A 24,907-nucleotide genomic window follows, 5' to 3' on the forward strand; every position below is an offset into this window, starting at 1 on the left:
AAAAATTCGACTGGCCACAGTATGAAGTTTTTTCTATAGCAAAAAATTCGACTGGCCACAGTATGAAGTTTTTTCTATAGAAAAAATTCGACTGGCCACAGTATGAAGTTTTTTCTATAGAAAAAAATTCGACTGGCCACAGTATGAAGTTTTTTCTATAGAAAAAAATTCGACTGGCCACAGTATGAAGTTTTTTCTATAGAAAAAAATTCGACTGGCCACAGTATGAAGTTTTTTCTATAGAAAAAAATTCGACTGGCCACAGTATGAAGTTTTTTCTATAGAAAAAAATTCGACTGGCCACAGTATGAAGTTTTTTCTATAGAAAAAAATTCGACTGGCCACAGTATGAAGTTTTTTCTATAGAAAAAAAATCGACTGGCCACAGTATGAAGTTTTTTCTATAGAAAAAAATTCGACTGGCCACAGTATGAAGTTTTTTCTATAGGAAAAAATTCGACTGGCCACAGTACGCATTTTTTTCTATAGAAAAAAATTCGACTGGTCACAGGATGAAGTTTTTTCTATAGAAAAAAAGTCGACTGGTCACAGGATGAAGTTTTTTCTATAGAAAAAAATTCACTTGGCCACAGGAGGGAGTTTTTTCTATAGAAAAAAATTCACTTGGCCACAGGAGGGAGTTTTTTCTATAGAAAAAAATTCACTTGGCCACAGGAGGGAGTTTTTTCTATAGAAAAAAATTCACTTGGCCACAGGAGGGAGTTTTTTCTATAGAAAAAAATTCGACTGGCCACAGGATGATGAAGTTTTTTCTATAGAAAAAAATTCGTCTGGCCACAGGATGATGAAGTTTTTTCTATAGAAAAAAATTCGTCTGGCCACAGGATGATGAAGTTTTTTCTATAGAAAAAAATTCGTCTGGCCACAGGATGATGAAGTTTTTTCTATAGAAAAAAATTCGTCTGGCCACAGGATGATGAAGTTTTTTCTATAGAAAAAAATTCGTCTGGCCACAGGATGATGAAGTTTTTTCTATAGAAAAAAATTCGTCTGGCCACAGGATGATGAAGTTTTTTCTATAGAAAAAAATTCGTCTGGCCACAGGATGATGAAGTTTTTTCTATAGAAAAAAATTCGTCTGGCCACAGGATGATGAAGTTTTTTCTATAGAAAAAAATTCGTCTGGCCACAGGATGATGAAGTTTTTTCTATAGAAAAAAATTCGTCTGGCCACAGGATGATGAAGTTTTCTCTATAGAAAAAAATTCGTCTGGCCACAGGATGATGAAGTTTTTTCTATAGAAAAAAATTCGTCTGGCCACAGGACGAAGTTTTTTGTATAGGAAAAAATTCGCCTGGCCACAGGACGAAGTTTTTTCTATATGAAAAAATTCGCTTGGTCACAGGAGAAAGCTTTTTCTATAGAAAAAAATTCGTCTGGCCACAGGATGAAGTTTTTTTCTATAGAAAAAAAATTCGTCTGGCCACAGGATGAAGTTTTTTTCTATAGAAAAAAATTCGTCTGGCCACAGGATGAAGTTTTTTTCTATAGAAAAAAATTCGTCTGGCCACAGGATGAAGTTTTTTTCTATAGAAAAAAATTCGTCTGGCCACAGGATGAAGTTTTTTTCTATAGAAAAAAATTCGTCTGGCCACAGGATGAAGTTTTTTTCTATAGAAAAAAATTCGCCTGGCCACAGAACGAAGTTTTTTCTATAGAAAAAAATTCGCCTGGCCACAGAACGAAGTTTTTTCTATAGAAAAAAATTCGCCTGGCCACAGAACGAAGTTTTTTCTATAGAAAAAAATTCGCCTGGCCACAGAACGAAGTTTTTTCTATAGGAAAAAATTCGCCTGGCCACAGAACGAAGTTTTTCCTATAGGAAAAAATTCGCCTGGCCACAGAACAAAGTTTTTTCTATAGGAAAAAATTCGCCTTGCCACAGTAGAAAGCTTTTTCTATAGGAAAAAATTCGCCTGGCCACTGGACGAAGCTTTTTCTATAGGAAAAAATTCGTCTGGCCACAGGACGAAGTATTTTCTATAGGAAAAAATTCGTCTGGCCGCAGGATGAAGTTTTTTCGATAGATGTTGACCCCTTGTGGGGTAGATAAAACAAGGAGTGGGTCAAAACCTCCCATATTCACATCAGATTTAGTATCACTGACTTGTTTCCATGTTACAGGGATTATAAGTACTTTAAATGTTGACCCTTTGTGGGTCAACAACATATACAGGTAGTATGAGTTGTTAGTCATATCCTATCTTAACACCAGATATTGTGATTGTAGATGTACCTCGGTGTTTCAAAAGAACCGGAATTCTTATTTTGCATTTTATGAGTACCTTTTGTGGGGAGGTACCAGAAGGAGAGGTTAATCCATTTTAATGTTCACACTTGACTGATATGAATATTAGGATTTGAAAAGATTGAACAAAACCGGATGATCCTTTCTTGTCCTATGAGGTAAATAATTTTCTGTGAAAATTTTTACCTTCGCTGGGGGAAGTACCAGAAGGAATGGACCGATATTGACAATCTCCGAACTCGTTCTAAGTATAATAATAATATTACGACGTGCCAACCAGACAGAAGGACTGACGGACACCCCAAGATCGACTCCAAATGTCCTGAAATGGGTTTAGTCCAAAGGGACCTCATTTGATGAGAGACTTTTTTGCGGTATCAAATGATATATACCCTCTGTAGCTTTATGCCTCCAGGGTATAAAAATTCGAATAAATAATTCGCCAGGCCACAGAACTGAATCTCTCTGCTTGGATCTCAGCGCTGATTTTTCGTCGCCGGAGCATCAAACTGATTTTTTCTATAGAAAAGAATTTCAAGTTCCGTTTAACGTTTTTTATTTTCTCCTCTACGAAACTATCCGAGTGTTTGACACAACAAATAATTTGTGCATGCCTGGTATTGTTGCAATTTGCTTCAATTCTACTGTTGTTGTTGCTGTGTAGTTATTATTTAATTGAATTATCTTATTTGCTGTTCGCTGTCACAGCGTCTTCAAGAATGTGTCATTTTTGAAATTTGTTTCTTCAAATCTGTCACCTTCCCCCTTCTCCTTCGCATCTTGCTTTCTTCCATTGTTTGCGGCTTAAACAAATTCATAAACGTGATATTGTCATAAAATTCCATTAGATTATTTTTTGACACTTACACTTTGCTACGATAGCATTTTGATGGGAGAAGGTGAGGTGAGGTTCGATGTGAGGTGAGGGGCTGACTTCTTCTCCAATTAACTGGCGTTCAAATTTCAACTACAACAATCAAAACGAACGCCACAAATAATAATAATAATAATAATGAAATTATAACGAGAGCTCATAGAAATTGTAGGGAATGAGTGTTAAATGGGGGAAGGGTGTGGGGAAGACTCCCTATGCAATTGAAAGTTTATTACAATTTAAAACGCTATCGATAAAGAGTGTATAAAAGAAATGTAGGGAATCACCCAAAAAAAAAAAAATAAATACGGCGCAGAAGATCAAAGTGTATTTGAAATTGGCCAGTCTTTGGTCCCAAGATACCTTGAGATGTTGTGTTACGGGAAAAGGCCCATTGGACGAATTCCCAAAAATGGTATATGTCTTGCTTTTATACCCCCTACCCACAAATGATTCATGTCTACTTTGTATAACATCGTTACTGACACACTATTGACTTTATATTGACAACGTAACATGACACGTTTGTCCCTCCACCTCCACCTCTCTAGCCCAGTGTCTGGAACAATATTACACGGTGTAATATTTATGTTCAATAAGTTATCATAAATATTTCCTTTAATAAAAAAATATATATGGACATTCCAGAGATATGATAAGAACGATATCAACAGCCACAACACAATTCCAAGACGACCTCAGTCCAAAACAAATTCACGCACACACACACAAAACTATCTGTGGACAAATCAAATTGAAATGAAGATACTTTTTAATTGATAGCAAATGAATTGGTGGTCGATCGGTGGATGTCGCAACGATCGACGGACGACTCTGGCAGTGACGATTTTACCCAAAGATAGTTGAATTGCTTTCATGGCATTTAAATCGCATTCACGCAATAATGGCACGTGAAACTAAAAAAAAATCTAATTAAAAATTCCGTTGAGACTTCTGGGCATGATATTCGTTTAATCTAAATTGGAAAGCAGTCTATGGAAAACAAAACTTGGAAAACACTTGCGTATGGGAGATAAGTTCCAACAAATTTTAATTTCCTGTTTGGGTATCAACATATTAGGTAGATAAACTTTCAATTTCTCAGTATTTGCGGATTTGAAGTCTTCTATAAAAAAAACACAGCCCTTGGGGCCTCTGAATATTTTTCTACAAGAAATACAGGGTGAGATGAAAAAACTGCAACCAACTTCAGACTGGTGTCTTTTCTTAACCACTCGACCGACAGCTGTTAAAACTATTCCAGTGACAGCGGACAAAACCATTTTGGTGAGCATTTTCCAGAAAAAAAGTTATGCGTGATGTTTTTTTTTTTGAAAATTTCGACCTTTTGTGGAGCAGGTACCAGAAGAAATGAACCGATGTTGCCCATCTCCGAACTCCATCTAAATTTGATAATAATATTAGGATGTACCAAGTTTGGACCAAATAGGATACTCCCTTCGAGAGTTATCGTGCGCACCAACCAGACAAAGAGGCGGACGGACGTACATCGCTAGATCGACTCCAAATGTCCAGAAACGGATTTGGTCCAAAGAGACCTAGGGTCTAAAACCTTTATTTCGTTTTGGCCATATGAAATTATATATACCCTCCTTGGCCATATGGCTGAGGGTATAACAATCGGAACCAGGGTGAATTTTTTTCTATAAAAAAATTGGAATCTTTGGTCCAGAGAGAGTTTTTTTCTATAAAAAAAATTGGAATCTTTGGTCCAGGGCGAATTTTTTCTATAGAAAAAAAATTGGAATCTTTGGTCCAGGGCGAATTTTTTTCTATAGAAAAAAACTGAGACCTTTGGTCCAGGGCGAATTTTTTTCTATAGAAAAAAACTGAGACCTTTGGTCCAGGGCGAATTTTTTTCTATAGAAAAAAACTGAGACCTTTGGTCCAGGGCGAATTTTTTTCTATAGAAAAAAACTGAGACCTTTGGTCCAGGGCGAATTTTTTTCTATAGAAAAAAAAAACTGAGACCTTTGGTCCAGGGCGAATTTTTTTCTATAGAAATAAACTGAGACCTTTGGTCTAAGGCAAATTTTTTTCTATAGAAAAAAACTGAGACCTTTGGTCCAAGGCGAATTTTTTTCTATAGAAAAAAACTGAGACCTTTAATCCAGGTCGAATTTTTTTGCTACAGAAAAAAAAAACTGCAACCTTTGGTCCAGGGCGAATTTTTTTCTATAGAAAAAAAACTGAGACCTTTGGTCCAGGGCGAATTTTTTTCTATAGAAAAAAAACTGAGACCTTTGGTCCAGGGCGAATTTTTTTCTATAGAAAAAAAAAAAAAACTGAGACCTTTGGTCCAGGGCGAATTTTTTTCTATAGAAAAAAAAACTGAGACCTTTGGTCCAGGGCGAATTTTTTTCTATAGAAAAAAAACTGAGACCTTTGGTCCAGGGCGAATTTTTTTCTATAGAAAAAAAACTGAGACCTTTGGTCCAGGGCGAATTTTTTTCTATAGAAAAAAAAACTGAGACCTTTGGTCCAGGGCGAATTTTTTTCTATAGAAATAAACTGAGACCTTTGGTCTAAGGCAAATTTTTTTCTATAGAAAAAAACTGAGACCTTTGGTCCAAGGCGAATTTTTTTCTATAGAAAAAAACTGAGACCTTTAATCCAGGTCGAATTTTTTTGCTACAGAAAAAAAAACTGCAACCTTTGGTCCAGGGCGAATTTTTTTCTATAGAAAAAAAACTGAGACCTTTGGTCCAGGGCGAATTTTTTTCTATAGAAAAAAAAACTGAGACCTTTGGTCCAGGGCGAATTTTTTTCTATAGAAAAAAAAAACTGAGACCTTTGGTCCAGGGCGAATTTTTTTCTATAGAAAAAAAACTAAGACCTTTGGTCCAGGGCGAATTTTTTTCAATAGAAAAAAAACTGAGACCTTTGGTCCAGGGCGAATTTTTTTCTATAGAAAAAAACTGAGACCTTTGGTCCAGGGCGAATTTTTTTCTATAGAAATAAACTGAGACCTTTGGTCCAAGGCAAATTTTTTTCTATAGAAAAAAACTGAGACCTTTGGTCCAAGGCGAATTTTTTTCTATAGAAAAAAACTGAGACCTTTGGTCCAGGTCGAATTTTTTTGCTACAGAAAAAATTGTGACTTTTGGTTCTGGGGTTTTGTAGAAAAAAGTCGGGACCAGTGGTCCGGGGCGATTTTTTCCGGTAAAAAAAATTGGAACCTGTGGTCCGGGACGAATTTTTTTCTGTATATTAAAAATGGGACCTTTGGTCAGGGTTGAATTTTTTCAAAAAAAAAATTGGGGTCTTTGGTCCAGGGCAAATTTTTTTCTATAAAAAAAATCGGAACCTTCTGTCTAGGGCGTTTTTTTTAAAAAAGCCGGGGCCAGAGACCCAGCGACTTTTTTTCTTTTTGAATTTATGTTCTGTCTTCATATTAAAAATCAGTTTCGGAGGCAATTTCAAGTAATTTTTTTGTGAATAACAAATCTAGACTGTGCCCTGATTTCACATTTATCTATGATGGAATGAAAAGAAATCAACAATTTGCAATAATTATTAATACTGTTGTTTTTGTTATTGTTGCTACTTACCTCATAATTTCTGGTTATCGAGGCATATTCTTGCAATGTACGTGACACGTTACGTTTCAACGTTGAGATCTCTTGTATTTCCTTGTCTAAAATTAATTTAAGACGCCGCACCACTTTACTCTCTGTCTCCAATTCACTGTCGACAATGCATTCAGCCAATGACTTTTCAAGATCGCCTGCATGTGTTCGAAGCACCAGCAGATGGGTAGATAGATGACGATGGTTCCATTTCATTCAATTCAATTTGGGGTCCACCGTGAAGAGGTGACAAAGAAATACAAGAAAACACAGAAAATAAGTTGAAGAAATTAAAATAAAAGTTGAAATAAATGGAGAAAATGTTTGGCGATGTCAGATGAAGAAAAAAGTGGAGAGAAAAAGAGAAGATTGTCATGATGATGCATGGATATTTGGGGGGGATAGCTAAACAATCAACCAAACGAAGCCATCAGCCAACCAGCCAAGCAATAATAATCCGTCATTATGACAGGAAGTGTGTATTAAAATACTTGTAGACTTCGAAAATATGAATGATAGACTGGCTGACACTTTTCCTTTTTTTTTATTGAAAAGTGACATTCAAAATGCTCAAACTTAGACAATTGATGTAAAATAATATACAGAAGATGTCTTCTAGTTTTTTCAAACATGGAAGATAGATTAAAAATCTGCCATCCATACAATAAAAAAAATGTAGTCTTTTTAAACGCCCTCAAGCTTTAGAAACACTCATAGAGATCTTCTGCTTTAGAAACCCCTTAGCTCCAACTGGATGGAGTGATATCCACAAGCGTTATTATTAAAGCAGCCTTTACGCAGATTCTCAAAATAATCATTAAAATAATATAAATAAAACTGGTGTCTAAAAATACTGTTTTCATATTTCCATTCTCTGTGGCCTTATCATAGGGCAAGGTTATGGTGGAATGCAAAGAAATTTGTTTTGCGGTTTTGCATACAAAACAACTATTGTTTTCTTTCATTAATTGAGCTGGGAACTCCAGCAAGTGCATCATACTCTATCCGTTTTTTGCTGCATGAATGTTGGCAGATTAAAATAAATTAACCACAATTAATAACATTAAATAAAGTGTTGTTGTGTTTTATTAGATGAGACTACCAATTGAAATGAAACGGAGGAGAACAAAGAGTTAGAAAAATATTACATTTTTCTAAAATGGTATTCAGGCGTACTGCAGATTAGGCAGACCTTTCAATCGAAAAGCTGTTCGATAACATAATTTTCCATCGAATAGTTTTTAGATAACATTTTCTATAGGAAAGTTGTTCGATAACAACATTTTCTATAGAGAAGTTGTTCGATAACAACATTTTCTATAGAAAAGTTATTCGATAACAACATTTTCTATAGAAAAGTTATTCGATAATAACATTTTCTATAGAAAAGTTATTCGATAACAAGATTTTCTATAGAAAAGTTGTTCGATAACATTTTCTATAGAAAAGTAGTTCGATACAAGGTTTTCAATAGAAAAGATGTTCGATCACAACATTTTCTTAGAAAAGTTGTTCGATCACAACATTTTCTATAGAAAAGTTGTTCGATAACAACATTTTATGAAGAAAAGTTGTTCGATAACTACATTTTATGGAGAAAAGTGGCTCGAAAACAATATTTTCTATGGAAAAGTGGCTCGATAACAATATTTTCTACGCAAAAGTTGCTCGATAACAAGGTTCCCAAAGGAAAAGTTGTTCAATAACAAGATTTCCTATAGAAAAGTTGTTCGATAACTACATTTCCTCTAGAAAAGTTGTCCGATAACTACATTTCCTCTAGAAAAGTTATTCGATAACAACATTTCCTCTAGAAAAGTTGTTCGATAACAACATTTCCTCTAGAAAAGTTGTTCGATAACAACATTTCCTCTAGAAAAGTTGTTTGATAACAACATTTTCTATAGAAAAGTTGTTTGATAACAACATTTTCTATAGAAAAGTTGTTCGATAGCAACATTTTCTATAGAAAACTTGTTCGATAAAAACATTTTCTATAGAAAACTTGTTCGATAACAACATTTTCTATAGAAAAATTGTTCGATAACAAAATTTTCTATAGAAAACTTATTCGATAACAACATTTTCTATAGAAAAATTGTTCGATAACAAAATTTTCTATAGAAAACTTGTTCGATAACAAAATTTTCTATAGAAAACTTGTTGAGATAACAACATTTTCTATAGAAAACTTGTTCGATAACAACATTTCCTCTAGAAAAGTTGTTCGATAACAACATTTCCTCTAGAAAAGTTGTTCGATAGCAACATTTTCTATAGAAAACTTGTTCGATAACAACATTTTCTATAGAAAACTTGTTCGATAACAACATTTTCTATAGAAAAATTGTTCGATAACAAAATTTTCTACAGAAAACTTGTTCGATAACAACATTTTCTATAGAAAACTTGTTGAGATAACAACATTTTCTATAGAAAACTTGTTCGATAACAACATTTTCTATAGAAAACTTGTTCGATAACAACATTTTCCATAGAAAAGTTGTTCGATAACAACATTTTCCATAGAAAAGTTGTTCGATAACAACATTTTCCATAGAAAAGTTGTTCGATAACAACATTTTCTATAGAAAAGTTGTTCGATAACAACATTTTCTATAGAAAAGTTGTTCGATAACATTTTCTATAGAAAAGTTATTCGATAATAACATTTTCTATAGAAAAGTTATTCGATAACAAGATTTTCTATAGAAAATTTGTTCGATAACATTTTCTATAGAAAAGTAGTTCGATACAAGGTTTTCAATAGAAAAGATGTTCGATCACAACATTTTCTATAGAAAAGTTGTTCGATAACAACATTTTATGAAGAAAAGTTGTTCGATAACTACATTTTATGTAGAAAAGTTGTTTGATAACAACATTTTCTATAGAAAAGTTGTTTGATAACAACATTTTCTATAGAAAAGTTGTTTGATAACAACATTTTCTATAGAAAAGTTGTTTGATAACAACATTTTCTATAGAAAAGTTGTTCGATAGCAACATTTTCTATAGAAAACTTGTTCGATAACAACATTTTCTATAGAAAAGTTGTTCGATAACAACATTTTCTATAGAAAAATTGTTCGATAACAACATTTTCTATAGAAACAATTAATAACATTAAATAAAGTGTTGTTGTGTTTTATTAGATGAGACTACCAATTGAAATGAAACGGAGGAGAACAAAGAGTTAAAAAAATATAGGTCTGTTAAGATAAATTCCGAATTTAACTAGCGAAGACACAAACCACAAATTTAACATAGAAAATAACAGCGCTCTGTTAACGTTAACAGAGCCAAACGAATATAGTTTTTTCCTTAAAAATATTAATTTATATTAATTTTTTATATAAAACGGCCAAATAGTACCCATATCTACACATCATAAATTATTGTTACAAAGACTGCAAGGTTACAACCATCCATTAACTTGTAACACAATCGTATGTGGCAGGACATACTTTCAACCCACAACGCCTTCCAGGATCTTTCTTCCGGGTCAACATACATATCAATGGAAAGCTTACGAAGAGCACTATCCATTGACATCATAAAAAGTTTAGAATTTTTGGATAGTTTCCGAGGTATTTGGCCATTTCTGGTGAAATCCTTTGAACAGGATAATTCCATTGGCCAATACGCTTTCCAGGATCTTTCTTCCGGGTCAATATACATATCAATGGAAAGCTTACGAAGAGCACTATCCATTGACATCATAAAAAGTTTACAATTTTTGGATAGTTTCCGAGGTATTTGGCCATTTCTGGTGAAATCCTTTGAACAGGATAATTCCATTGGCCAATACGCTTTCAAGGATCTTTCTTCCGGGTCAATATACATATCAATGGAAAGCTTACGAAGAGCACTATCCATTGACATCATAAAAAGTTTACAATTTTTGGATAGTTTCCGAGGTATTTGGCCATTTCTGGTGAAATCCTTTGAACAGGATAATTCCATTGGCCAATACGCTTTCCAGGATCTTTCTTCCGGGTCAATATACATATCAATGGAAAGCTTACGAAGAGCACTATCCATTGACATCATAAAAAGTTTACAATTTTTGGATAGTTTCCGAGGTATTTGGCCATTTCTGGTGAAATCCTTTGAACAGGATAATTCCATTGGCCAATACGCTTTCCAGGATCTTTCTTCCGGGTCAATATACATATCAATGGAAAGCTTACGAAGAGCACTATCCATTGACATCATAAAAAGTTTACAATTTTTGGATAGTTTCCGAGGTATTTGGCCATTTCTGGTGAAATCCTTTGAACAGGATAATTCCATTAACTATAGAATTTTTTTATATTCTATTCCGAGTTTAAAAAAATCCGTAGGGAATGAATTCTTTCGAACATTACAAGACGTTGTTAACTTTCTTTCAATCCTTCCCTTTTCAAATGCTTCTGCATAAAGAATGTATAGCACTTGAAATAATTGCAAAACTTATTTAAAAAAAAATTAAAAAAATTTTGCATAGATTTTATTTTAAAAAGGCATGTGTAGGAATACATGCTTTAATCTTGAACCTAAAAATGCATAATCAAGTTTGAAGTACTAATCGTATTTTATACAATGACGCTCATTGGAATTACATTTTTTAGTAATAAAATGTTTGTCATTAAATACTTCTAAATTGTCAATTTTCGTGATAAAAACGAAGACTCAATAAATTCGAATTGATACAATCTGTTTTTTTATGCTTAATAGTAATTATTATTTAAAAATAAAAAAAGATATGTTAATTTATTCTCAAATGTGTAAGATTCCCATCCTCCGTGTGTGGTGGCAACACTGCCAAAAACGTTTGTCTGCGAAACTGCTTATAGGCGTATTTCTTTACTCTATTTCCGTCAGCGATTTTTGATGGTGAATTTTCAGTTACGCTCATGAAAAGTTATTTTAGATCACTTTTCATTTTGTTATGCACATCATATATACTATAAACAAACCACTCGTACTCTCTCTCTCGATTTCCATTTGCGTTGATTACGAGCGAGTCTCTTATCACTAATAGGGATAGGTAAATCAACTTTCGATTAATCGACTTTTAGTAATCAAAGTTGTGAAACTCGAACTCGACTATGGACTGGGAGAAAAGAGATTACTCGACCATTTTAGCAGCATAAACCTAAAATTACGTGGTTATTGTTAAACTTTGGTTAGTTCGGTAAGTCTGCTGTAATAACGTCTTAAACCACCGCCAGTTGCATGGACATGGGTCCATCATGTCCTTAATTTTAGATAATAGTATAAACTATAGGTCACGTAAAATATTTAACAAGTAAACCAAAATTCACTTACAACAACTAACAATTTCGGCTCATGTATCGTTTCTTTTTTTTATCAACTCGATTTTTAGTCGACAAAAACTTGAGTAATCAATTTCCTATGGCTTTCAAGAAGTCGATATTTGATTTTTTACAAACTTTCAAAAATCGATTGTTGAAAATCGATTATCCCTAACCACTACTAATGCATATATCGTGAGCATTATTGATATCAACAAACAAACATGTACTCTCTCACGATTTTCGTTTGTTGTTGATTACGAGAGAGTCTCTCACCACTACTAATGCATATGTGAAAATCATTGCTTTATTCAATAAAGTTTATCGTATACAAATTAACAACTTTTCTCTCAAACTCCAATGAGTAAACCTGTCTTGTTCTCTTTGCTGGATTATGAATGTAAATAAAAATCTTGGTGAACATGTAAGAATATCAAGAGTTTTTTTTGCAAAGGCAATATTCTCCGTGCAGTTTCATTATTCCATTAGATTTTCTCTCATAATATTTTGTATTTTTTTGTACCAAAAATGAATCAACAAATAATGGCGAATTTTTTCCGTTCTTTTGGAAAAATATATTATTTAAAAAGAAAGGAAGAAGGAATTGAACTAAAAGATTTTTTGATGTGGAAAAATAATCCACTATTTGACGATTTTTTTTCTAAGGCAAGAAAGCTGTCCTCGTTGAAAGGGTTAAAGAGTTTTGGCGAGAGTGACGCCCATAAAAAGAAATTGTTTTATTTGTTTAAATACGCCGTAAGTATTGTTTTATCTATATACATTTTAAACATACACGTGAGGTCACTAGTAATTTTCTATGTGCTGTTAATACCTATATTAGTACCGACGTTAGCAGCATATTGTAGTTAATTTTGTTCTTGAAAATATGAGAAAGGTTTGGTGATTGTTAGGTCCAATGATGAAAGTTACATTTTTGTCGGCGTGAGGCGGACCAGACATTTTCGCAGATAATATTAGTGTAGAATCCACATTTAAAAGAGTTATAATTAATTTTTAAATGAGAATATTGTATTTAAACGTTTTTATACCCTTGACCACATAGTGATAAGTGTATTAAGTCTTTGTGCATTTGTTTGTAACATTGAGAGGAAACGAGATAGACCCATAGTTCCTTTTGATTATCTGCATAGAATCACATTTTGAGTCGATTTATGCATGTCCGTTCGTCCGTCCGTCTGTCTATCTGTCCATGTATTTTTGTAAACAAAGTACAGTTTGCATTTATTGCCCGATTGAGTTTAAATTTTCCAAACAATATTTGTTTGGCCCAAGGACGAACCCTATTGAAATTAGTGAGAATCGGTTCAAATTTAAATATAGCTCCCATATATATCTTCGTCCGATTTCAGGTTTATTGTGCACCAAATGGCTTCTATTAGCCCAAATGACCTGAATTTTGGCACATCCGGCCGAATTCTAGAAGAAAGTAAATCTAAAGAAAATCGGTTGAGTTGTAGGTATAGCCCCTATATATATGTTTCATCCGATTTGGTGTTTAAGTCCCTTACATTTGTAATACCGATTCACTATTTCTGCAACCTCTCCCGAAAATAGTTTGTAATATATATATATTCAAATTTTATTTATATATGAAAATTTTTGACCCCTTGTGGCGGAGGTATTAGGAGTGGCGGAGATATTGCCCAATCTCGAACTCGACCTAAGTTTGATAATACTCCCTTCTATGTGGGAAATTAAAGTCGCCATAGACAAGTGTACCAAACGTTCGTCCCGGTCCAACTCCAAATCCTTTTTTTAGATTTTGTTAATTACTTTCGTAAATAACTATCTTTACATCTTATATATGTGCTTATTTGCTTTCATTTAACTGAAAATTCTTCATAGGATTCAAAATATGCAACCTTAGCAGAGATTTTGGACGAAGCACACCGACATGCAATCGACAATAATGCTCTAAATATCTTGGATGAAATGTTGCATGTCTTGCAAATTAATTACAATAGTCACAAAGTCGACGTAATGAAATTAAACGTGTTGGAACCCGACAAGGAAAATTTTCAAGATATACAGTATGCCGCGGAAGAACATAAAGAAACCCAATATTTTTACAATAATGCTGAAGTACCAATTACCAACAGCATCGAAATTTTTAATGAAGATGTAATTTTGTCTTCAACCAAATATTTGGAAAATAACAACATTGAGATATCTTTCGAAAATACCGTCGAAAATATAAACGAAAATCATAATTCGTCGATGGAGTGTACACAAAATATTGGTGATGAAATTGAAGTGTCAAAAAAAGATACTACAGTATTAGAACAATACGCACTTATTAGAAGCAAACATAAAATAAGTAAAAAGCCCAACAAATTAGTGATAATTGTACAACCGGAAGAAGTGAAACAAACGCCTAATATATACATTAAACAAGATCAAGAAATAACTTTTACAGAAGAGGAAGAACTTTTTTTTAAAAATAACGCTGATCCATTGCCCATTAAATATTTTGAAGACATTGTTCGTGTTAAATATCAATATTTTAATAATGTATGCCAATTAAATTACTGTTCCTTTAAGTACAGCAAAAATAAAGGAACTTTACTATTGTACGCTAGGTGTAAATATTACAAGTATGGTTGTGCTAGCCACAAGTTTGTTATTCACTTAAAAACTACTAGAATGTCAGTTGACATATATAGCACAAGTAAAGAAGTAAAACACCCACAAGTAAAAAAATGTTATCAGATCAGAGGGAAGCGACGAGAAATCGCTAAACTAGATCTAAAAAATATTAAGCCCGCTGTTTTTCGGGACAAGCAACTTGCCAAACAATCGAGACAACTTAGGCTTTTAGGTAATGATCAGGATGTTCCTTCGAGAAGCGTAGCAAGGAAGATAAAACACGAGGAAATGCGCTCACTAGATAGGGATACGGATATCCATATAGATTTAGTAAAAATGTATGGAGATAAAAATTGGAAAGAGTATATTTATAAAGTAGCGCTACCCCAAGAAATGTATTTAACGTCTAAACGACAAATTAAGATATTGCACACTAAAAAAAATTTATTAATAAACATGAGTCATGAAACACTATACTTCGACTCAACGGGAAGTATTTTAAAAAAATATGACCCAGATAGCAAAAGGGTTTTTTTATATACATTGGTGGCACGTTTTTGTAATGAAAAAAAGGAAGGAATTATATTGCCCGTAGCGGAGGCGTTTCTCACAAGCCATTACGCAAATAATGTCACCAATTTCCTGTTGTCTTTGGAGACATTTTGTAATATAAATGGAATACGGTGGCCGATTTCGAAGCGCATTTGCACAGATTGGAGCACTGTGTTAATGAACGCAGTAATGAAAGGTATAAATAGCTGCAATTTAGAATTATATATTAAACAGTGCTATCATTACTGTACAAATAATGAAAACCCAAAGGTAGTTGTTTTGCAGATTTGTTGTGCCCATTTCATACGAATGGTTGAAAAGGACATAAAATCGGTATATACAAATGTAGAAACAGTTAAATTTATTAAAGTGCAAATATGGAAATGTCTTAATATAAGTTATTATGAAACATACCTCCATTGGGTGGGACATTTTTTTACAGTTTTAGGCAATGAAAAAAAAACCGATGCAGTAGAAAATTCAATTTTATTTTTAAGGAAATTTCAAAGCGGAGATGTTTTTTCTGACTCCATAGAAAACGGCCTGAAAAGTCAATTAGAAACAAAAGAAAAATACGAAGCCACCCTTCAAGATGATCCTGGGGTTAACGCTGCTTACAAAAACAGCCCTTTTTACAAAGATTCGTTACGTATTTTGGAAAATGTAGAAATCGTCTACGATTTTGAAGGTGCCCAAAATGAATATTTTTCGGAAACGTTTGCATCCTTATTTTTAAAAAAATATGCTCCGTATCTCCCCATATGGACAAATATGATGGGTGCCTTTATAGATAAAACTCATACGCGTGTTTCTAACAGTTCTGTGGAGTCGTACTTTAATTTAAATAAAAATATCAATCTGAACTTTAACAGGAATCTGAGGCCTACGGAATATGTTCGCATTTCTAGGACATTTGTGGAAGCTCGACTAAAGGAAGCTGAAGAAATTGTAGATAGTTTTAAAATGGAAATTAGAGAGCCCATTTTTACAAAAGTGAAAATGGACGAAGAAAAATGGAAACGGACGCCAAAAAAAGCCATGAAAAAAATTACAAAAGAAGAACTTATAAAAAAAGCTGTGTCCGACGTGAGTTCTCTCCCCAGAAATGTTGTAGAATATAGGTATATACTACTTAGGTTCAAAAACGTCCAAGAAAAGTTAAATATCAAACGAATATCACCACCTACCATCGACTTGCAGGAATTTAAAACTTTAAATGGGCATACTAGGTTGTATGAAAATATTATAGATTTATACATTCAAATTCTGCTTCTCAATTCGGATAAAAAATGTTACGCCTTTTCTTGTGAAGAAGGAGCTAACATCTTTATAGAAAAGAAAACTCATATAAATTATGCTAGTATATTACAACAGTTTACTTATATTTTCATACCTGTGTTCGAGCCAGGGCACTTCACTCTGGTGTACGTAGATACTGAAATGAAAACATTTTCATACCTTAACTCACTAGGAGAATCTCAAGCGAAAATTGGATCATTTTTTAAAACTTTTAAAAACTTTACAAAACTTGAAGATTATACCATTTCTCGTTTACAGCACAGTTTACAAACCGATGATGTAAACTGTGGTGTATTCGTGTGTCAATATGTTGCAGGGTTCTTAAATAATGAAGACTTAACAAAGCTTAAAGCACCTAGCTTATACAGGAAAGATATGAAGGAGGCGTTTTTAAAAAATTCGGATGACATGACAGAAGTTTGCTTGCACTGCGGAATTGATTGTAATGAAAATGTATGTAGTTGCTGTTCACGCCCCTCATGCAATGGGTGTTGTCACTTTTATTTTAAGCATTATTTTAAGCGTCATTTAAAGCGTAATTTTGAGAATGAAAATTTCGATAAATGCCTTTTTTGCTTTGCAAAAATTTACAGTTAAAGAGATATTTTAACTTTAACATACTATTTTTCGCATGTATATAGTTCCATTACACTTTGCGAAAAAATTATTTTTTTCAATAATTAAAAAGAAAATCCCGCAGATTATTAACGTAGAGCAAAAAATAGACAACGAGTGTATCAGCGCTTTGAATATAAAAAAGTAACCTAAATAGAGACACATGTTCCCGATCTTCTGTAACTTTTAAAATTTTCGAATTAAGATTCTTTGGAATACACAAAACTTTTGGTCAAAAAATGTTGGTTTTTTTAATATACGGTTTAAAATTTCCTACAAATCACGGTAAAAATATTCTACAAATTCATTAAAGACAACATCTTGTTTCGAGTTGATGCAATAAAATTAGATATACTCAACAAACAATTTCAAAAATCACCTCAGATCTAGCCAGAGATCTTATGAAAATTACATTCAAAATTTATATGCTTCAATATTTTTGTCAAATCGATGCAAACTTTCTAATAATGTCATTGTTTGTAACCCAGTCCGAATTATTTTGAGTTCTTGACCTGAATAGTTCTGACTGGCTACCAGACTTTTAAAGGATTTTTATATATTACACCTAGGCGTCAACAACATTCATACACCGATACACATGCCTTCAATCATTAAGTCTTCTTTATAATCTACTGTATTGATCCCGTAATTATTATTTCAACTGAAAAAGTCTACTACAATCTCATCAGCCTCCTGCAATCTTACATCTACTTTTTCTCCATATACGAACATAATCATTGTCTGATGATTCCCTAAAAGTTGGGATTGCACTTTTTGTACCTATTTGAAAACAATGTCAATGATCTCTTGGAATCACTCGTGTTTATTTTTTTCTATAAAGCACAATTACCATATAATTTGTCAATATATGACATATTTTTTAATATAGGCCAACAAAGATTTGAATTATAATATTTGTTTATACTTTGTCATTTAAGTTAACTCTACATTTTCATAAATAAATGTTACTGTTTTTAGCCATATTTACCGAATATTAATTTGTTCCGCTTATAATGCATAAAAGTGTACAAAAACTGTTGTTTATTGTTCTTTTCAGCCATTGTCTTATTCAGCCATCTGTAGGATGACTACCTTCGTTTTTGTTCATTAATTTCCTAATTGCAACACAGCTTAAATATATGCTTAACAGTTAACCTAACATTATTTATTAATACTCTGCTCCAATCTGTGCATGTACCGTTTTGCTATATCCTTTTCTATAAAAACGGCAATGTAACCCAACATACACCATTTTAAGAGTGCATCTGTCGTTCCGACGTTGAATACATTCCTTGGCACATCGTAAGTTTGTAAATAAATTTATTTCGTATCTTTATCCAATGAACCATTCCTGCACGTAGAAAATAATGTTCTGGCCATTACACAAAAGTCTTTAACATCGCGCACGTATAAAAAGTCATAATGATTTGGTTAGTGCAACTTTACATAACTAATAACTTACATAACTATTTATTTTTGTTAAATTTATAAGTGTTTCACATTGAAATTAACACAATCAAACCTGAATTCCTTACTTAAAAGTTAATATATATATATATATATATATATATATATATATATATATATATATATATATATATATATATATATATATATATATATAAACTGGTCATCATAATAATAATCATTGTTTTTGTTATTAATAAATATTGTTTGTTATATTAATTAGATGTTTTGATTTATTGAAAAATTTAATTTTGATTGGCCAATGGAATTATCCTGTTCAAAGTATTTCACAAGAAATTACCATATTCCTCGAAATCTATCCAGACTTTCTATACATTTTACGATGGGTGGAATGGATACTAAGTTTTGCAATGTTCGAAAGAATTCATTTCCTATAGATTTTTTCAAACTCAGAATAGAATATAAAAAATTCTATAGATAATACCCTTTAATGTTAAAAAAAGAAAACATTTTGAGAATGTTATTAACATAGGAATGATCTATGTTTGTGCATAACTCAAGCTGTCTTTGCGCCAAAGGTTTTTTGATGTCAATGGATAGTGCTCTTCGTAAGCTTTCCATTGATATGTATGTTGACCCGGAAGAAAGATCCTGGAAAGCGTATTGGCCAATGGAATTATCCTGTTCAAAGGATTTCACCAGAAATCGCCAAATACCTCGGAAACTATCCAAAAATTCTAAACTTTTTATGATGTCAATGGATAGTGCTCTTCGTAAGCTTTCCATTGATATGTATGTTGACCCGGAAGAAAGATCCTGGAAAGCGTATTGGCCAATGGAATAATCCTGTTCAAAGGATTTCACCAGAAATGGCCAAATACCTCGGAAACTATCCAAAAATTCTAAACTTTTTATGATGTCAGTGGATAGTGCTCTTCATAAGCTTTCCATTGATATGTATGTTGACCCGGAAGAAAGATCCTGGAAAGCGTATTGGCCAATGGAATTATCCTGTTCAAAGGATTTCACCAGAAATGGCCAAATACCTCGGAAACTATCCAAAAATTGTAAACTTTTTATGATGTCAATGGATAGTGCTCTTCGTAAGCTTTCCATTGATATGTATGTTGACCCGGAAGAAAGATCCTGGAAAGCGTATTGGCTAATGGAATTATCCTGTTCAAAGGATTTCACCAGAAATGGCCAAATACCTCGGAAACTATCCAAAAATTCTAAACTTTTTATGATGTCAATGGATAGTGCTCTTCGTAAGCTTTCCATTGATATGTATATTGACCCGGAAGAAAGATCCTGGAAAGCGTATTGGCCAATGGAATTATCCTGTTCAAAGGATTTCACCAGAAATGGCCAAATACCTCGGAAACTATCCAAAAATTCTAAACTTTTTATGATGTCAATGGATAGTGCTCTTCGTAAGCTTTCCATTGATATGTATGTTGACCCGGAAGAAAGATCCTGGAAGGCGTTGTGGGTTGAAAGTATGTCCTGCCACATATGATTGTGTTACAAGTTAATGGATGGTTGTAACCTTGCAGTCTTTGTAACAATAATTTATGATGTGTAGATATGGTTATTATTTTGCCTTTTTATATAAAAAATTAATATAAATTAATATTTTTAAGGAAAAAACTATATTCATTTGGCTCTGTTAACGTTAACAGAGCGCTGTTATTTTCTATGTTAAATTCGTGGTTTGTGTCTTCCCTAGTTAAATTCGGAATTTATCTTAACAGACCTAAAAAATATTACATTTTTCTAAAATGGTATTCAGGCGTACTGAAGATTAGGCAGACCTTTCAATCGAAAAGCTGTTCGATAACATAATTTTCCATCGAATAGTTTTTAGATAACATTTTCTATAGGAAAGTTGTTCGATAACAACATTTTCTATAGAGAAGTTGTTCGATAACAACATTTTCTATAGAAAAGTTATTCGATAACAACATTTTCTATAGAAAAGTTATTCGATAATAACATTTTCTATAGAAAAGTTATTCGATAACAAGATTTTCTATAGAAAAGTAGTTCGATACAAGGTTTTCAATAGAAAAGATGTTCGATCACAACATTTTCTTAGAAAAGTTGTTCGATCACAACATTTTCTTAGAAAAGTTGTTCGATCACAACATTTTCTATAGAAAAGTTGTTCGATAACAACATTTTCTATAGAAAACTTGTTGAGATAACAACATTTTCTATAGAAACAATTAATAACATTAAATAAAGTGTTGTTGTGTTTTATTAGATGAGACTACCAATTGAAATGAAACGGAGGAGAACAAAGAGTTAGAAAAATATTACATTTTTCTAAAATGGTATTCAGGCGTACTGCAGATTAGGCAGACCTTTCAATCGAAAAGCTGTTCGATAACATAATTTTCCATCGAATAGTTTGTAGATAACATTTTCTATAGGAAAGTTGTTCGATAACAACATTTTCTATAGAGAAGTTGTTCGATAACATTTTCTATAGAAAAGTTATTCGATAACAAGATTTTCTATAGAAAAGTTGTTTGATAACATTTTCTATAGAAAAGTAGTTCGATACAAGGTTTTCAATAGAAAAGATGTTCGATCACAACATTTTCTTAGAAAAGTTGTTCGATCACAACATTTTCTATAGAAAAGTTGTTCGATAACTACATTTTATGGAGAAAAGTTGTTCGATAACTACATTTTATGGAGAAAAGTGGCTCGATAACAATATTTTCTATGGAAAAGTGGCTCGATAACAATATTTTCTACGCAAAAGTTGCTCGATAACAAGGTTCCCAAAGGAAAAGTTGTTCAATAACTACATTTCCTCTAAAAAAGTTGTCCGATAACTACATTTCCTCTAGAAAAGTTATTCGATAACAACATTTCCTCTAGAAAAGTTGTTCGACCACAACATTTTCTATAGAAAACTTGTTCGATAAAAACATTTTCTATAGAAAAATTGTTCGAAAACAACATTTCCTCTAGAAAAGTTGTTCGATAACAACATTTCCTCTAGAAAAGTTGTTCGATAACAACATTTCCTCTAGAAAAGTTGTTTGATAACAACATTTTCTATAGAAAAGTTGTTTGATAACAACATTTTCTATAGAAAAGTTGTTCGATAGCAACATTTTCTACAGAAAACTTGTTCGATAGCATCATTTTCTATAGAAAACTTGTTCGATAGCAACATTTTCTATAGAAAACTTGTTCGATAACAACATTTTCTATAGAAAAATTGTTCGATAACAACATTTTCTATAGAAAACTTGTTCGATAGCATCATTTTCTATAGAAAACTTGTTCGATAGCAACATTTTCTATAGAAAACTTGTTCGATAACAACATTTTCTATAGAAAAATTGTTCGATAACAACATTTTCTATAGAAAACTTGTTCGATAAAAACATTTTCTATAGAAAACTTGTTGAGATAACAACATTTTCTATAAAAAATTTGTTCGATAACAACATTTTCTATAGAAAACTTGTTCGATAACAACATTTTCTATAGAAAAGTTGTTTGATAACATTTTCTATAGAAAACTTGTTCGATAACAACATTTTCTATAGAAAACTTGTTCCATAACAACATTTTCTATAGAAAAATTGTTCGATAACAACATTTTCTATAGAAAACTTGTTCGATAACAACATTTCCTATAGAAAACTTGTTCGATAACAACATTTCCTATAGAAAAGTCGTTCGATAACAACATTTCCTATAGAAAAGTTGTTCGATAACAACATTTCCTATAAAAAAAAGTTGTTCGATAACAACATTTTCTATGGAAAAGTTGTTCGATAACAACATTTTCTACAGAGAAGTTGTTCGATAACAACATTTCCTATAGAAAAGTTGTTCGATAACAACAATTTCTACAGAGAAGTTGTTCAATAACTATATTATCTATAGAAAAGTTGTTCGATAAAAAATTTTCTATAGAAAATTTATTAGATATCGACATATTCTATAAGAAATTTGTTCGATAACATGTTGCACAGAAAATTTGTCCAATAACATTTTCTACAGAAAAAAATCATGTTAATCGTTCGATAACAATACTTTCTTTGTATTGTTCGATAACCACCATTTTCCATAAAAAATCACATATTTATAGGGATCAAATATCATTGTTATCGAAAATTTGTTTGACAACAACAAATGTTCTTCCAGAAATCTTTCTTATAAAAAATATTATGTTTGGTAACATATTTCGTATAAAGTTGTTCGATAAAAACGTCCTACTGAGAAGTTGAACTGAATAAATTTATCTAAAATACCCATTCACCTTTTCCTCCACATTTACTTTCTCCCATAACAAAACGCTCCATTTTTCTTTTTTTTTTTCATAGTTCCATAATAGACCTTTGTCATACCATGCAGCCATTCTTATTCAAATATGACACTCCTCGAAATTCGTTTAATGTAAATACAGCCATTGACCAGAAGTCTCATTGTCATTGTTTACATAACAGGCCACTTTTGAAGCCATGACATGCCGAACGAAGGGCAACAATAGTCTATATCATTAATCCGCCACATATAAACCAATTATTGGCTTTAGCTCTTAAAGAGTTCACAACATAGGTGTGAAGCAAAACAAACAAAAGACCATCAAAAATCAGTTATGATTTGTAAGCATGAGTGTGTCTGTGTAAGTATCTCAGAAAAGTTTATCGTCAAGCATTTGAGCATGGTGCTGTCCAACCAATTCGCCAACAACTCAATTAACAAGAAAGCGTTTATTTGTAAAGGAAAATATTTGAAAAGCAAAATTCCAAAGCAAAGAAAAAATCGACAACAAAGTCATTTCAAGTACAACAAATACATAAGGCAAGCGGGCGCAATATGTCTGTCAGTCAATCTTCCGATTTTTTGTTGTATTACAATAAATCACGAATATTATTTGGTTAGTAGTACGCCACCCGTTTGCTACCTTATTAATTATTTACACCTCACACCATTCCTCCCCCCACTCACCTTTACAGGGCCAACGAATATCGTTCAACAAGGTCAAATTGTCAACGTTGACCAAGTTAAGGTGAGGCCTACTAGACAAAAATAAACAGCGACGAGTGCTTATTTTCAGCGTCTACTTGTATATTGTCATTCATGTTTATCCTCCTAAAAAATAGTTTCTGTTTTCAAATCCATGAAAATACTAGGAAAATACCCTCACAAAAGAACTAGAAAAGTGAAACAATACCACAACCTCACATGACACAATGCACCACATTATGGTGGTTGGTCACTCGCTACTCGATTCGTTTGAAAGGTGAGGATATGAAAAAGCGTCTCTATGTCTTTATCACCGCTGCCGCCACCACCAACGCCATTGTTCGCCAAGTTTTGTGACCAAGAGCAATAAAAAACTCAATGCAAATATGGCCAGTTAGCACGCAAACCGATAAACCCTTTTTTGTAAAATGTAGAAAAAATGTATGTATTTACGATAATATGGCTTGGATTTTATTAATACATTTTTCATTCGCTTACAACGAGGGTAGTATGATAATTTTAAGAACTATTGTGTTTTCCCCATGGGAAGTAACGTCTATTTCAAATTTAAATTACAACAAATACTTTCGAAGAGAAGACTTTTATCGACAAAATTCTCACTTCCAAGCAATGTTGTCGAACATATTTTCTATAGAGAAGGCTGTTATCGAAAAGCTTTATAAAAAAGTTGTAATAGAAAGTTTGTTATCGAACAACTTTTCTACAGAAAATATTGTTACTGAACATCTTTTCTATAGAAAATATTGTTATCGAACAACTTGTCTATAGAAAATTTTGATATCGAACAACTTGTCTATAGAAAGTGTTGTTATCGAACAACTTTTGTAAGGAAAATGTTGCTATCGAACAACTTTCCTTTGGAGAATGTTGTCATCGAAAAACTTTTCTATGGAAAATGTTGTTATCGAAAAACTTTTCTATGGAAAATGTTGTTATCGAACAACTTTTCTGCAGAAAATGTTGTTATCGAAAAACTTTTCTGTAGAAAATGTTGTTATCGAACAACTTTTCTGTAGAAAATGTTGTTATCGAACAACATTTTAATAGAAAATGTTGTTATCGAACAGCTTTTCTAAGGGAAATGTTGTTATCGAACAACTTCTCTATGGAAAATGTTGTTATCGAACAACTTTTCTATAGAAAATGTTGTTATCGAACAACTTTTCTATAGAAAATGTTATTATCGAACAACATTTTAATAGAAAATGTTATTATCGAACAACATTTTAATAGAAAATGTTGTTATCGAACAACATTTTTATAGAAAATGTTGTTATCGAACAACATTTTTATAGAAAATGTTGTTATCGAACAACATTTTTATAGAAAATGTTGTTATCGAACAACATT

At 32.4% G+C, this 24,907-nt stretch overlaps 1 protein-coding gene across 1 annotated transcript in view; it reads right to left on the minus strand.

Moving 5' to 3' along the window:
- Window positions 1-24,907, minus strand: part of LOC101899358 (rho GTPase-activating protein 92B) — a 37,408-nt gene that overhangs the window by 10,459 nt on the left and 2,042 nt on the right. The window contains exon 3 of the mRNA XM_005182933.4: window positions 6,717-6,892. Within this exon, the coding sequence (XP_005182990.1) occupies window positions 6,717-6,892 (176 nt within the window). The remainder of the gene's footprint in view (window positions 1-6,716; window positions 6,893-24,907) is intronic.

Source organism: Musca domestica, unplaced genomic scaffold, assembly GCF_030504385.1.
Source record: "Musca domestica strain aabys unplaced genomic scaffold, Musca_domestica.polishedcontigs.V.1.1 24, whole genome shotgun sequence".
NCBI lineage: Eukaryota > Metazoa > Arthropoda > Insecta > Diptera > Muscidae > Musca > Musca domestica.